The sequence below is a fragment of the Coturnix japonica genome, chromosome 1, assembly GCF_001577835.2.
Source record: "Coturnix japonica isolate 7356 chromosome 1, Coturnix japonica 2.1, whole genome shotgun sequence".
In the NCBI taxonomy this organism is placed as follows: domain Eukaryota; kingdom Metazoa; phylum Chordata; class Aves; order Galliformes; family Phasianidae; genus Coturnix; species Coturnix japonica.
This window is the reverse complement of record NC_029516.1, coordinates 80036586-80053277: the sequence shown is the minus strand read 5'-3', so window position 1 is coordinate 80053277 and position 16692 is coordinate 80036586. Positions and strand designations below refer to the sequence as shown.

General features: G+C 39.2%; 1 protein-coding gene across 2 annotated transcripts in view; it reads right to left on the bottom strand.

Annotated features, from left to right (window-relative positions):
• Window positions 1-16692, bottom strand: part of EPHA3 (EPH receptor A3) — a 211175-nt gene that overhangs the window by 186176 nt on the left and 8307 nt on the right. For both annotated transcript variants that reach the window (XM_015878647.1, XM_015878656.2), the window contains exon 2: window positions 9020-9084. In XM_015878647.1, the coding sequence (XP_015734133.1) occupies window positions 9020-9084 (65 nt within the window). The remainder of the gene's footprint in view (window positions 1-9019; window positions 9085-16692) is intronic.

Below are 16692 nucleotides of genomic sequence, written 5' to 3'. Positions count from 1 at the left end.
AAAATACAAGCTTAAAATTCTTGGCTATTATGGAAAAAGTTAATAAGACTAAAAAATAAAAGCCTTAGAAAACACACAGGTTCTAGACAAAATTCTCCTCACAAGAGGTTTTGGAAAACAAACTAGTATAGGCAAGACTTCTCATTTCTAGGAGCTGTGGAGACTTAAGTTACACCATGCTCTCACCTTTTCTTCCTAAGAAATCTTAACTTGTCCAGAAGCAATTTCTTGTCAGTTATCTGGGTGGAAAAGGGTATGTAAAATACAAGCAATAGTTTGTGAATTGCTTCTAGACTGAGACACCTAATGTGCACACAGACAAGATACCTACATCCTACTTCATACCATTTTCACATTTTCTCTGCTATCCTCACAGGGGCTTTTCAAATCCTCATCTATTCCAGATAAGAAAGGTACCGTGCAGACAAGCATAGTATGATGACTAATACTCATAGAGTTAGGGGAAAAAAACACAAGAGGTGAGGAAGAGGGACTCGTTTGGTCTTGTAAAGAGAAAAGCTGCACGATGATGTAATTGCAGACTGCAGCATCTTGAATGGGACTTAACACAGCAAAGCTCTCCTAGTTGTGGCAGATGGTGTAAGAAGAGAAAATGGCTACAAATTGTGTCTTGAAAACTGCAGACAGGTATCAGGCAGAATTGTTTCCACACCAAGACAACACAGTACTGTGACCAGCTGTGTGCAAGATCTGTAGCAGTTTCACCAGAGGCTTCAATGGAGTCCACTACATAAAGCCAAAGCTGATATTGGCAATAACGTTAACAATGGTCCTGCAGGGCTAAAGAGCCTCCTTGAAACTGTACCAAATAACAGCTCCTGATTTCTAACAATCAACAGCTCCAAAACTGAGACATATTTCAATATGAAAGCTCAAAAAAAAAAAAAAAAAATCCCAAGCAAAAAGTAACCCTGAATTGCACCATTCTGCTGCCTGCAGCCTAAACAACAGGCATCAGCCCCCTGAGGAAGGGCAATACTGACCGCTCGTCATTGCCCGGCACACACAAAGCACACAGCAGCCCACACAGGCACGTGCCAGCAGACAGCTCGCATGTCTTAATTAATCTGTCAGGCCTCTGCAGCTGAAAACACAGTTCTGGTGTGGGAGACATCAAGGTAAGAAGGGAAAACTAACCCTCAAACAAAAGGACCAAAACTCACCGAGTAGAACTCACGCATTTCATCACCATATTATGCCTAAGATTGTATCTACACACAGTTCAAAAAGCCCTTAACCCCGGTGTACCCTTCACAGAGCTCAAACGCGGATGAAAAGCAGAACGCAAGGACATGACACGCATTCCATCACAAACAGCTTCTGCTCCAAAGCCTCTCGACTACTGCAAGCACTGCCACATAGCCCACTTGTCCTACCCGGAGACAATAAGAAGGGCAGTACCGCGACCACCGCCGGGGCCGCGCCGCACCACACAGCGCCGCCTGCTGAGCCGAGGGGTGTCTGGGGCTGCTAACAGAGAATCGGTCTGAGAAAGTGAAAGCACTGTCACAAAATCAACTGCACTGATAAACAGTGCAACGTTCCATGATAATTAATGCACTTTGCTTTAGGCAAGTACATCCAAGCAAAGCAAAAAGGGAAAAATAGCTAATGGTGACCAGACCGTCAGAGAGCTGCTCACATGTGGCCCATTTATGCCGCTGGGGCAGACAGAAATAACACTGCCCACGAGGGGAGTAATGTCGGTTCTGAGCTTGGAATGCTAAAAAGGGGGAACTGGAAAATCTGCAGCTCCCAATTCTAGTGAGATCTTTATTTAAATTTCAGAACAGACGTCAAAACCTGCTCTTCTTTCTTTTCAATTTAACACCACAGAAAACTGATGCTGAACCTTCAGCAGCCATCGGTAAGATGACTGATGAAGCAAATATGTGGGGTTTTCTCCTCAGTAATTATCACCCATAAGAATAGAACAACATTTGCACTTACTGTGCTGAAGCACAGAATTGTTATGATCATGCTGGATTTTTCAAGTGACCGGACTATAGGATGCAGTTATCAAATCAACACATCTAAAGGATATTCTGTGCACTGTATTTTTAAGCAGCATTTCTCCTGTAACAAGGACTAACAACTGACCGCACAGAAGTCATAATTTTGAGCTAACATTGGGTTCTCAAACTTTTTAAAAGTGTTTCCCTCATATGTTCAGCCAATTCCACCTACATTTTTGCATTAAAGCTCCCCTTTTAAATGCATTCTTAGTGAAACCAGCTGGATATAGAGCACAAATCAAACAAAAGTCAAAGCAAGCTAAAATGCAGCCAAAATACGCATCGATGAACACTCGTGTTCTGTTTCTGTAGGCATCAAAACATTCACATTATATTCAGAAAGCAGGAGTAATAAATGTGGCACCAGTTTAACAGCATTCATATAATGAAAGTAATCATCTTGCATCTCTTGTAGCTTTAAATCACTAACATTAATTACTGTGAGAAAGGGGAAAAAAACACAGCACCAATACTCCCTCTCACATGTTCAGACTGAGTGTAAAGGAAGCATCCACAGGCTGAGTTAGGCTCCAAATCAGAATTAATAGATTTTTTAGTTCAAAACAGGAAGATTTTTTAAAAGTCTCTCTGAAAAGCAAAATAATTCACATAGTATTTATGAATATATATTTATGAATATATATTTAAGCAGTCTTATTCCAATAGGAAAACAAAACAGAATGTCGACAAAGGAGAAAACATGTTTGACTACAGAAAACAGAAGGTGTAAGGAAGGGTTTATGAAAACTACACTACAAGTGATCATTTCTTAAAACACATTATTTTGAAGGAGAATAAAATGAAAGGAACATACTTCCCATGTGCTCTAAAAGCAGATATTTCAGTTAAAAAAAAAAAATAAAAATAAAAATCAGTGTCTATTAACTGAAAGCATTTATTTTTTCCAATCAGCTTTTCAGAGGAAAATGAAACAAAGTCCACGATTCACAGAAACAGAATCCCCTGTGGTTTAGTTTGACTTTCAATCATCAAAATAGTCTGCTTAAATTTCAGACCTGATACACAAGTTCTGAAAGGCAGAGTGACAGTAGGAAATACATAAAGCTGTAAGGAGACCAGACCTCGGGCAAAACATGTATAAACCCTGTTTGTAACGGAATGTTAACAGAAGTACTAAGGAAATACCACTGCTAATGAGTAGGGAAAATGTAATAGAATAACATGCCTGCTTTCATTTTGAAAAACAAGCACTTCAGTTTTTATTCTATACGACTATTTTTCAATTTCAATCTTCTGTCTCCTACCAATTGTTTGATATAGTTTGTTTCACGTTGAAACACATTTTCAGAACCATCTGGTAAGTTTGGTAACATCCTCCACTTAAAATACAGTATCATTTAGAAGCTGACAAGATAAGATTCACATCTCAGACAAAAGAAAAATACAAAGATGTCGATCAGAATTAAAAGAAAATCAAATTTAGGACGTGCTCATAAATTTCTGCATTTCCTGGCTAGTTTCAAATGCAACGGAAGGTTAAGCTGTCCTTAAATCTGCTGCGGCATGCAAACGAAGGACTTTGTAAGGTCAGAGAAACATTCTGCATGTCCAAGTTCTTGGGTAGGCTGCAGCATTGTACCAGGAAACCTAATGGTATTAAGGACCCACTGCAAGAAAACCTTCAATCACAGGGACACAATTAACCGCAGGGCATAAAGCTGCAGGAAAACATTATTTCCAGTACTCATGGAAATACTTAATCTTGAAAATTTATGTCAAATAAATGGAAAACTTTCTGTTCCCAATGGCCAAAATAACTGACTACTGAATGCAGTTTATCTGAGCATACCTTAATCACAGTCAAAATGTCATTATGCCCAAGTTCTTCTCTACTTCATCTAGTCACAAGCAGTACCCAAGTATTTATTTATTCAGACTTTTCTTCAGTCACAGCATCCATGACATCCCACAAAAAAAAAAAAAAAAAAAAAATCCAGAAGATTTTACAGTGCCACATGTTAGCAGATTACTGCAACCAGAACAAATGCAGCCTCTAAGACTCACTTTTGTGGGCAGGCAAAGTCTAACACGACAAACTACTCTCAGGCTTTTGAAATATAAGAAAGGAGATGTTTTCCTCATTTGTACTCAAGAATTTTGATTCTAAACCAATTTTGGTTCATGGAAAAACTCTCAATCAAGCTCCATAATGCATGTTCTGGCCTTCCTCACACAACACAAACTATTATTATAGAAACAGGGAACGTTATCCGCTTCTCCGCTAATACTTAATAAAGTTTCCATTATTGAGAGCAACGACTTGCCTTGTCCAAGTGATTATGAGAGTGAGCACCAAGAAAATGTGAATTATTCACAACAGATTTTGAAAGCACTTCAGTGTACAGACAGCAGCTAAAGTATGCGCCCCAGAGTTTATGGTAATGAACATGCCTAGCTCTCATGTCAGATGAGTCCAAAAAAAACTTCAGGACCTAAAAAGATCCCCAAAGATCAAAGGCTACAGCTCTGTTTCCCAACCAGTATTTTTTAGTTTTGCCCACAATTTACTGCTTGTATACAGAACAACAATTGGGATTAATGGGGGTTTGTTTTGTTTTTTAAACCATTATCGATTACATTATAACAAACACCAGAACTCTTCTTTTTTCTCAAGATAAACAGGATTTCTTCTTTTACTTTTCAACCAACTACCCAAAAGAGGACCCAAGAACTATCAAGTCTATCAGTATGTGCAAGAAACATGTAAAGATCATGTCAGAACTTGGGTGACTGTAAAACAATGCACTGTTGTTATGACAGAGATAATTTTCCAAACTTCCCAAAGAACACAGAACTAAATTAGTTCAATGTTTCAATTTAGAAATGTTTCAAATTAGAAACATCTTTCTTACTAGAAGAAAAAAAAAGAAAACACACTGAAACCAATACAACTACTCACATGAATATGCAGAATAGGATTTAGACTCTACTCTTTTTGTCCTGTATGAATTATCCATCACATGTCTATTGTACATTATTAAAGTGACTTGCTTTTTCATCCTCCCAACCCCCACATCTGTGCTGCTGTAATTTACGTGAATTGCAGTTAATGATCACTTTCTTTATGCTTAATCAGCATATCAATAATATACTCTGCACAGACTAAGTAGCTCTTCTTTCTCTCCCCTTTAATGAAACCTATAGAAACCGAGCTGGTATTTGACTGATTGGCATTACAAAAAGGTTGCCTAGGCAGGTGCTGAAGATGGTAGCAGAGGATATGGGCCTTGTGGCTGCTGCCAATCAAGCTCAAACATCAGCAAATCAACTATTATATTTTTAATTCAGTTGCTTGCTATCTGGACAGGATGGTGTTTTGTACTTAAGAGATTTTAATGAGCTTGACCAGATCAGTGTTCCTGATGCCAAGGCTGTGGCTGCATGGGATGATTCAAGGAGAGATCACATTCTTATGGGGTGATATTACTAACCATAGTCTAAAACACTGCCGCCAGAGGGTTCTTATGTGGGACACAGAAATCGTTGAATACAAATGAGCTATAAATCTTAACATGAATATTCAGGAATTTCTGGGAAGCTATTATTATATATGCCCAAGTCAGACTTAAAAGAAAAAAGAATAGCCATTGAATGCTAAAAACGACAACCAACCAGCTTGGATCATTTTGCCAAAAAATGAATCAATATCATGTAAAGATCCAATAAAACAACTAGCCTTCTAACAGTCTTATTAAACACTTCAGATAAATTATTTTTATAAAATTTCTGTAAGTCATGCTCCTCCGTACATTGACATTGATGACTTCAGATGAGAATGCTGCTGCACACTGAAGAAGAATTGGCACAGCACCAGTACACTCATTTGTGAATCACAGCCTCAAGTGTAGCTCTCTATTAGCTTTACCCAGTAAATCACCACTATGCTATCAGCAATCTTTCAGTATGATGTGACATCTTTATTATAATGTTTTTCCGCTAAAGTTTAAGTTCATATTTTAGTTAGCTCAGAGACAGATGCAGCCATATTTACCAGGTTTAATTAATTGACTATAAATAATAGGCTGTAAAAAGAAAAGATCCTTCTTTCATATGACGCTCAAGTTGTCACCATTTCACAGAAATATTTGAATAGGATATTCAATAAAGTACATGTTGGTATTTTCATACTTCACACTGATGTTTCAGTAGGTGATCTGAGAATTTCACAGTACTTTGAAGGGTACAGCTCAGAGCCTTAGTTCTTTTACAAAAACACTCGCAATACATGATTTACATTAATTTACTATGTGATTTTTAACAAGGAATTTCACTACCTTCTAAGGACAACAGTAAAAATCCATTATTTAGTTTGGCTTCAGTGTATGTGGACATTACAGTAAGTAGGATCAGCATCCACAGATGGACAAGTTTTGCTAGATTTACCTGACACAAACTTGCAGAGTTTGCATTAAATTGTTTTGAGAGATCTGGAGGCTCTTTCTGATGGGGTAATGCAGCACATCTGTTTTTCTTATAGCCCTCAAGATACCTCATTCCCTACCAACTGCTTTAGGCATTCAAGGCAAGAGAGGCACAGCTGCAGGGAACAGAGCAGTAGATCTGCACAGCTGCAAGATGAACAGAGCAGAAAAGCACAGCACAGGAGGGCAGGACAGCTGAGTATGGAACAAAAACAGGCTCAAAAAAAAAAAAAAAAGACAAAAAAGGTTGATAAACTGTGGAGCCTGAAATTGTTGGAGAGTTCCCTCTTGGACATCCTGTTTATAAATGTTTCTTGTTGGGAAAAATCAGCAGGAACAGCCACTAGAAAGAAACTTGAACCCTCTTCCCCATGAGAATGGAACAATTCGTTCAGAGACACAGCGAGAGATCCATGTATAAACTCAGACAGTAGACCAAGACTCAATCCTTCAGCACTGCTAGACACCTGAACAATAATTAATATCAAGAAGGCACTACTTTAATTTTACAACTGAATCCTGTAAGGCAGACATGCAGAAGTACTGTTATCATTGATATCTGTAAAAGCAATACAAGCAAAGTAACAGCTTACCCAAAGCCACAGAAGAATCAAAAAGTGAATGCTACATCCTACAGATGTGCAAATGAGTAAATAACTGCCAACAGTGAGAACTTAAAAAGCAACTAGTGGATTTATAGCTAGAAACTTCCATCCTCATCATGACTGGAAACAATATAGGAACCCTATTTCCAGAAGACTTACAAACAGTAGTATGCTCTGATAGAGGTGTATTTGTAGGGTAGGAGACATAGGCAGAAAGATACAGAAAAGCTTCTAGGAGTCATTTAAAGATATAGGACTAAAAGAAGACTAGCAGAAAAGGAAGAAACCAAAGCACCACCATGTGCAGGGCTGGACAAGCCATAGAGCAGAAAGAGCTGCAGGTCTTAGAGCACAGTCTTCCACAGAAGGCTTGAAAGCACAGCCTTTTCCAAAGGTGAGGGAAGCTTCAGCCTACCAGGTGGGTATTTTGGTCAAGAGACAACATGCAGGAACTTGGGAGTCTCATATCTGCATTGTGCGATGTAGAAAGAAAGAATAATGGTTTTTTCCTACACACCAGAATGCACATACATTCCACAGCAACACAGTAAGTTGAGGAGTGACCAAATAACAATGCTACCAGACATCTATGCACTGATTTCAAGCTGGCAAAAAATGGTGGAAAATGTGGTCTTCAAATAACAGCATTAGCAAACAATAAAGCACAGATGATTTAAGACTGCATTAACCCAGACAGAATGCACAATTTCATTAAATCTGGATACAAGGTAAATGTACAATCAACAAATACACAATTAGCAGAGTGGTGTGGTTAGGCTGCTATTTTAAAGGTTGCATAACTAGAAGGATTATTCATAGAATTACTCAGGTTGGAAAAGACCTCAAAGATCATCAAGTCCAACCACAACCAAACCATAGTACCCTAACTCTAACAACCCTCTGCTAAATCAGATCTCTAAGCACCACATCCAAACGGCTCTTAAACACATCCAGAGATGGTGACTCAGCCACCTCTCTGGGGAACCTATTGACTACCCTGTCTGTAAAGAAGTTTTTCCTAACATCCAACCTAAACTTACCTTGGTGTAACTTGAGGCCATTTCCCCTTGTTCCGTCAGCAGTAAGAAGAGACTTGCCCCACTTTCACAGTAAGTGCCTTAAGCACTTATTGCAGTAGAAAGAGATAATCAAAGTACATGGCTCACACACACACACAAAAAAAAAAAAAAAAAAAAAAAAAAAAAAAAAAACCACACCTCCCAAGGGGCCAATCTTCAACAAGAAAACCATCCCAGTAGCAGTCAGCCCTTAAATGGGATCTAGGAGAGGTGCAGCCAGGCTCCACACCCTCCAGTCACACCACTGAATTACCTCCACCTGTGCTCCCAGGGCTCACACAGTGCTTGCCTCAGGTGATCAATCAGAGGTTCAGGCCATGACTCAACCATTCCCATACAGTAAGCAAAAAGAAACCCTCAAGAATATGATTTAAACAATTATTTGATAAGATTCTAACTAATAAATAACAGTACCTGAAAAATTCAGCACAGATTTTAACAAATGAGTACTCATATCACATGCTTATTATTCAGCCTTCCACCATTTCCATCTGAGAAAATCATCAAAGCACTATTATGAAACAGTTCTGTGGTACTTTTTAAAATATGCATTGCAATAGGAGCAGGAACAATGCTTAAACACAGGTGTGGTTTTTGTTATTGTTGTTGTTCAGTGCACTTTTTGCTGTCACTTTCTCCAAGAAGCTCTTTGTGGGGATTATATGCAGCATGATAATATATTCTAGAGAAAAGGCTCCATAACTTTCTAAACAATATACTTCAGGTTTAGAGCAGACTATTTTTGAAGCCCCAAAGAACCACAGCTATTGCACAGTGTCCTCTGAAGAGGAAACAATGGTTAAATAGCACATTGGTCTGTAGCAGCGCTTTTCCATTTCACAGTCTAGTGAACTCACCCCATGTGATGGGTAGGAGATCCAGCCCAGCTCCCCTTGAATTGTTTTTGAATCCAGCAGATTAACTACAAAAAAAGATAAAATGGAGAAGAATGAGTTTCGTTTGCCTCTGTCCAGTTAACTTCAGTTACATGTACTAAAAGATGTGTTTATTTGAGGACCTTGTGAAGCAGTTGATTTGTTCAGGTGGCCTGGCAGATAGCTACAAAGAAGAAAAAGACAGATAAATGAAAAGGATCGCCTTGTTTATCTTAAAACATTGTATGAGCAGCAGACACAGGAACTTTTCAAAACAAAAAAGTGACAAAAATAAACAATGGATCTTTGTTCAAATCAATTACAGCAGGGGGTAGGAACAGAGCGGTTCCATCAGCTGCGCAAACTATAGGGTTTGCCCCTTGGACAGATAAAATTTGGGTCAGTGCATCTTAGTATGTAGGTGAGATCTGAATATTTTAATCATTATTTGATTAAAGGCCCATATTTGGCATCTATCATATTCTCAGAATATAAGAATAAATAATGAATGCAGATTGAAGTCTTTCCCTTTAGCTTCTTCTTCCTTCTGATCTAATTTGTTCTCAAATTGTCTTGTAGTACTGTTTTCCAAATGTCATGTATAACACCTTAAATACAAAAGTAATTATTTACAGTGTTTTAAGTTCAGACAGAGCTACTTAAGGAATGCCATCAACTAATCACCAATATCTTTTTGGCTAATTTTTTTTGACTTTATTAGATTTAATTTGCAAGCAGTCCAAAATAGACATTTTCCAGCCCATCCAATCACAGCGTCTTAAAATCTGTTTTAAAATGTGACAAATAAAAAAAAACAAGCAAAATACAGTGAAGGATATTCTCTGCCGTTTACTTATTCTTTCACAATTACAAAAAAATTCCATTCTTTATCCTGGACCCAGTTTCCAATTGCTTAATTACAGTTTCCTAGATAACCATTTATTCATTCACATGAAGCAGAACAGGTGAGAACTGATACAAAGAAACATAAAGAAGTATCTCTACATAAATACAAGCTAGTGAATTATTTGTATAAAACACAACATTTGTCTTGATTGCACTGATCAGCCCACCTTCAATATTTATTATCTGCAGTTTGGACTCATTTTTTGTTTTGTTGGTTTGGCTTTTTTTTTTTTTTTTTTTTTTTTCCTTTCAAGATGGAAATTACTGGCAACAAGAAAAGAAATCCCACCATACGCAAGGAAACTTTAACATCTGAGCATGATAGTTCTGCTAGAGGTAGCCACTCGAACAGCCTAAGCAGTTTCAGCTCCTACTGACAACAACGACCCTTCTCCTGACAACCCTGAAGGGTTGACACTGTTCCCAGAACCAGACTGTCTGGGTATTGGTGCTAAAAGAATATAAAAGAATAGGACCAGGAAAGTATAAATGAGGGCAATTGACTATGAACCTGATAAGTTGACCTATTCCTATCCTATATGTATTAATTTGGCATTTTTCTTCTACTAGTTGTTTAATTTTGGTTATCACTTAAAAAACAAAAGCTTTTTTTTCCCCGTTATTGAGATGTATAAAAAACACAGTAGGAAAACAAAGCAGGCATACCAGGCATACAGCATTAGAAATCAAACCATGTCATCAACAATTGTAAATACATTTGCCTATGCACGTGAATGTACCATGTGTATATTTTCAGTGCTATACTACCACAAATTAGCTGCTCTTCCATCTAAGTGAGGGAAAAATAATTTTCCTGCAGTTATACACCACTGTAAAAGAAAACAATGGTATTTCAAATGTTTACCTGTATCAGCTAGCAAAACATCTTTACTAATCTTACAGAAGTAGTATAATCCAACATCATATATTTCTTCCGCTCTGATTTTTATCAATAATTAAATTCTCAATCATCTACACAAAGAAAGGAATCAGTCAGTCCCGTGTTGAGCACACAGGGCCCAAGGCAGATGTCTCTGAAGCAGCGTTTGCATCTCTAAAAAGGAAATACTAATAAGAATTCAAAAGCAAAAAGTGCAGCTCTTGCTTTTGTGACTACAAATTCCCACAGATTATGGATCTCTTGGGACGAGACGCTCTGCATCTGAAATACATGGTGGTGAAGGAAGTATGACTTCTGAGGTAAATTACTTGGCAGTAAGTTGCTCAGGCAAATCACTCAGGAGTAAACTTAAGCAATATATTTATTTGTTAAGAATGAGCTTCTTGAAAACATGATTGCAGCCACTCTGGAATTTATGAATTGTCTAAATTCATCAGCCTCATCTAAAAAACTACAGAGGGAAATGAGCCACAACCTGGTGGTAGTTTTCCTCTCCAGACTTACCAAGCAGCCTAGCAGAGAGAGCATGCCCTCATGGTGCAGATCACTGCCCATGTCTCCCTGTGCCCCTGCAATGTCAACTCCCTGCTGCTCTCTAAGCAGGTTCAGCAGGCTGCCAGGTACTCCTGCATGAAGTACTCACAGGCAGCAGAATAAGGACATGGGCACCATTCAGTATTCAGTGAATACATACAGTGAAACATATTCATAGAATCATAGAATGGTCTGGGATGAAAAGGACCACAATGATCATCCAGTTTCAACCCCCCTGCTATGTGCAGCATTGCCAACCACCAGAACAGACTGCCCAGAGACACATGCAGCCTGGCCTTGAATGCCTCCAGGGATGGGGCATCCACAACCTCCTTGAGCAACCTGTTCCAGTGCGTCACCACCCTCTGTGTGAAAATCTTCTTCCTAATCTCTAACCTGAACCTCCCCTGTCTCAGTTTAAAACCATTCCCCCTTGTCCTATCACTGTCCACCCTCATAAACCTTGTTCTCCCTCCTGTTTATATGCTCATTTCAAATATTTGTCCGTTCCCTCCTCCCCCCACCAAAGAAAAGTTTCTGTGACAGTTTTCCTTTGAGTTCAGGAGAGAGTTGAACAGTTTGATAGCAATTAGAACAGATCTTACAGGCTGCAATGGTCACGGTCCAAATGCAAAATGATAGAGAATGCTAAAGTATTAAATTTTGTTATTATGTGTCCTTAAAATTGCTTACAATTCTAGAAACTGAAGGAGAAAATAATACTCCCCTGCATTGAAAAATTTTACAAAAGCAATTGTCTCATATAATGATTACTCATTTCAATGTGTTTCAACTCAGTAACAAAAGGCAATATTTGATTCACAGAACTGACCAGACTGATTCACAATGTGTAATGCAGAGAGATGTTAAATCAGATCAACATCAGCAGGAATTTACCAGCATGATCCTAACAGACTTTTCCACACACAATTAAAGTTAAATGAAAACTGGTATTTACACACTGTATAATTGGTAGTAGCCACATCTTTAAAAGACACAACTACAGAGAAGAGAGTTCTAGCCCCCCTCTCTCTCAACACTCTCCTCTGTAAGATGTGTACTTCTAGCATGACATGAATTGCAGAGCTTAAGAAAAGGCCCTTAAGAAAAAAACAGATCAGTACTGGGTGCTGCCCTGCAGCCCAGATCCCCACAGCACACACTGCAGCTGCTACTGCCAAGCAACAGCATACCAGCAAAACATCTTTTGAGAACATGTGCTCTCCCTCTCCTGCCCGAGACTCTTCTGGCCCTCAGAGCTCACAGCTTCACCCGAAAGCATTTTTACTTCCCTCAATGTGCATTTGTGCCAAGATGACTGCCTTCCTTCCCGCAGCCGAAGCAGACACTTGGATGTGAGATGCAGAGTTCACTCACTCCCTTCTTTGTGGCATTGTGAAGAAGATGAATGAGGGCTGGAGTGGAATCTGACGTGCAGGCCTGCTCACGCTATCAGGAATTGCTTCCAGTCTCAGAGTGATGGCAGAGGGCCTGACTCCAGGCTCACTAACAGCAGGCTTTATCAGGAGCCATGTCAGCAAAAGAAAAAGAACCATAAAACTAACAAGATACCTGAATGCAGTTGGAAGGCAGCAGCACTTCCAGAAACACGTGGAATACTGGCTGCTACAATGATATGAGCATAGTATAAAGTATAAAGTGAACAAATGCTGTACCAGGTAGAACCATCCTGAGATAATCCTGACTACCTGAGAAGCAGGGAGGAAAGCCTGCTAAGAGACAGCTTGCAACAGCTAAGCAATAAACTACAATCACTTCCCCGCTGCAATGTATTTATGTATTTCCAAATCATAGTCCAGAAAAGGAAAACGCAGAATAGCGGCCAACGATGTAAAATATGTGTGAATTTTTTTTTTTCAACTACTTAACATTTCCAATTGGAAGTTAAAAACCGAAAAACAAACAAAAAACCAACTCTACTTTGTCCCTTCTTGTTTGGCCTCAAACTGTCACTTTAGAAATATGCTAGTTATTTAAAAACATGCTAACAAATGGGAAAATTTACCATTTCTATGCAACCAAAAAGAAAAAAAAAATAATTGGTGAATGCCCATAATTGAAATGTGTCATGTAATTCTGAGCAGCAGAGAAAATACTTTGCGGCAGGAAGTCAGCCAGATCTTGGTTTTGGGGTGGGACAGAGCGGAGTCAGGGCAAACACAGATACAGATTTAGAAGGGAGGCCTAGTTCTGACAAAGGTTGCACCTGGATTCTGGTGCACCTATGAACACAGGTCTGAGTTCTATCAATCTTTCCTTCCTCCACTAATGGGGAAAGAGAAATACAAAGGGCTGCAGCAGATCTGTTTGTGTTCTGAGACTAGAGCCTACAGACAGGCTGGGCTGTCACATGTGCTGACATCACACCTAGATGCACTCACCACAATTACCAACTAGGATCATGCTAATATAAAACCAGCTGAAGGATACTCCAAAAATCTCTGGGAAGGAACGAAAAAACAAAGAAATAAAATCCGCTGATTAGAAGTTTCTCCACAAAGCAACGCCTCTTCTCATGGAATCATGTTCAGCAATGAAACCTGCTCCCAAGAAGCAGATCTGGGACCTGATTTTCTGCTTGTTCATTAATAAAAAGCCAAGCCTCCTGTGATTTTAAGGTCTTAAAGTGTTGCAGTGAAGATTTAATTATTGCTACAAATGCTCAGAAGGAAATGACCTTAGCTTAAGAGATGTGCAAAGGGCTCACATTTAAGCTCTGCCTTTATAGCTTTGTCTCTCCCAAGCCTGGGGAACTCTAGGAAGCAAAGTAACAGTAAGCAACATAAAATAAACATCCCAAAAGCAGGCAGCAGAGAATACTTTGTTACACACATCTAATTTAAAGCTGGGTCCATTCATCTGACCATTCTCATCTATACTGGAGATTTCTCAGCTAGATTCCTGCTAAAGCTCAAAGCCAGACTAAGGTCCTGCGAGAGGCACAAAGCTGTGAGGTCTGCACTTTCAACCTTTCTTGCCTATGCCATTATACTGTACAATCAAATATGATTTTGTGCAGAACATTCCAAATTTGGCAACTGTCATGTTCAATCTGTGGTTAAATTGCTGAGCGAAGAACTCCACCAGGGTGGGGGCAAAAGATGAACAAACAAGGGAAAACCAAAATTAAGTTACAAAACAGTCGCTCTAAAACTGAACACAGGAGTCTTCACAGGAGGACACTGGGTAGCCCAAGCTTCTATTCTTTTCATTGCAATGTTACACAAATAATTTACGAGCTATTTCCAAAATTAAAAGATTGTCACAAATTTCAAAGTAAATAAACCCATAAGGCTGGCAATAGGTGCTGAGTTACTCTATTAATTATTGCAACAATAAAGCATAAAAGCTTCCTACGTCAACTTGGGTAAGTTCTATTTTTACAGCAGTTGTCCTCTGCCTTGCAAGAGGAAGGGTGTCATTTTCCTCCCAGATCTCACTCTCTTCATCACACGCTCCCTAAGAGCGGCTGTTTCCAGATTTAGGCGCCTCGCTTTTTCCTACAGCTGAATGCTGAAAGAGCCAAAAGGGGAACTTCGTTGCAAGTTTCTCTCAAAAGGCTGCCATAAAAGAGGGAAGGCAGCACAGCAGTGAGCGATACAGGAATGCCTATAAATAAAAGCACAGGCTGTAAAGGAAAGCAGGAAAGATTTCAAAAAGCAAGCTGGCAGAAGCACACTGTTCCTTAGCAGAAAAACTGGAACTAATTTCAAAGTAGAGTAGGAAACTACAGAGCATTTTGCTGCTGGAAATCTTGGGAGGGTTCACATAGCTCCAGAAGCCCCCTGCCCATCCTGCCACAGACGGAACTCAGGCAATAGCTGTAAGGCCACACAGCGTAAGCAAGCTCTGATCTTAACCCGTATCGAGTCTACGGGTGTACAGACACGCTCAAACATACTAACGTGGCACCTCACAGAAGTTATTCTGGCTGCTGTGAAGAGGAAGCAGCGATAGGCAATTTGTGCAGATGAGGATGTGAATTTTAGTGGCAGTGAGGTGACAAATCCGTACACTTCTTTTTTTTGAGGGTACCTGCCTGCATGATGTTGGCAGCTGCCTGGTTTGTAGGAGAACTTCTCATGGATGAACACAGACAAAACAGATTTTCCTTCTTTTTTATTACTTTGAAACTTGAGAGTTCTCTTGATATTGTTAAAGTGGTGTAAAGCTCAATTTCCAAGTATGCAAAAACATATGACTGGTGGGCTGGAATGCAATGTTTATCAAAAGGGTCTAATAAGATTTCAGTTTTATGAGGCTATTTCCTGTAAGTTGATACATGCCAGTTCTTTTCATTAAGACAAGGATATCGAAATTAAAAATGGATTAACCTAATGGGTTCCAAATTACTGTGTTGCTTTCACTTCTTTGCATTCAGTTTTTTAAACCGATTCCAACTGGTCTTTTTCCAGCATCTCCTACAAGAGGCATAAACCCTTAAGATATCTGAATTACTGTTCGGCTGAACTCACGCTGAAGTCCAAATCCTCTGAATCTCATCCTAGTCTACTATTATGGTGTTAAATCCGACATTGGTGAACCGTGGTGTTAAAGATCTAAATGCAAAATGAGAGTCACCATGTTAAAAAGGAATTTAAATGTCCAACCCCAAGTTCAGCTTCTTTAGGAAAAGAAAAATAATAATAATACTGATATAAGGATGAGGTTCAAATACCTATATACTATACCTATAACTACACAGGCTCCTCACACCTTTCAGCAGCTGAGAATTCAGTGGCTCTCTCCCAGGGTGAAAGATCAACCCTGTTGGGCTTACCAAACCCTAATGCACCACATGCCTAGGTCTGGGCAGCCCAACCTAATACCTAACTGATTACTAAAATTATTTTAAGGAGATCTAAAGCAGGAAGCCTGCTTGAGAAAGCTTCTAACAACTTAAAGGAAAATAGATGCAACACAGTTGCACCAGTTGGAACATGTTGCAACACAGTGTCCATGTTTATTTGAGATGTAGCAAGAATCTCAAAAACTGTTTATACATGTTTCGTTTCTGGAAGTTTAGACACCAGGAAGCATCACAGAAAGGATTTCTGACCACAGGTAGCACTAAGGGCAAAAAGTTTCTAAGTTCTCACAAATTTGACTGCAATTCAAACACAATGAATGACCAACAAGGAAAATCATAGCAAATGATCAACAGTTCTTTGATAGGACTTTTTTTGAGACAGGGACCAGAGCACAACTCTGGTGAACAACCATTTATTTTGTTACAACAGTTGTGATACCCCCATGTGATACCCCCAAAACAAATCAGGTAGCTGTATGCCAA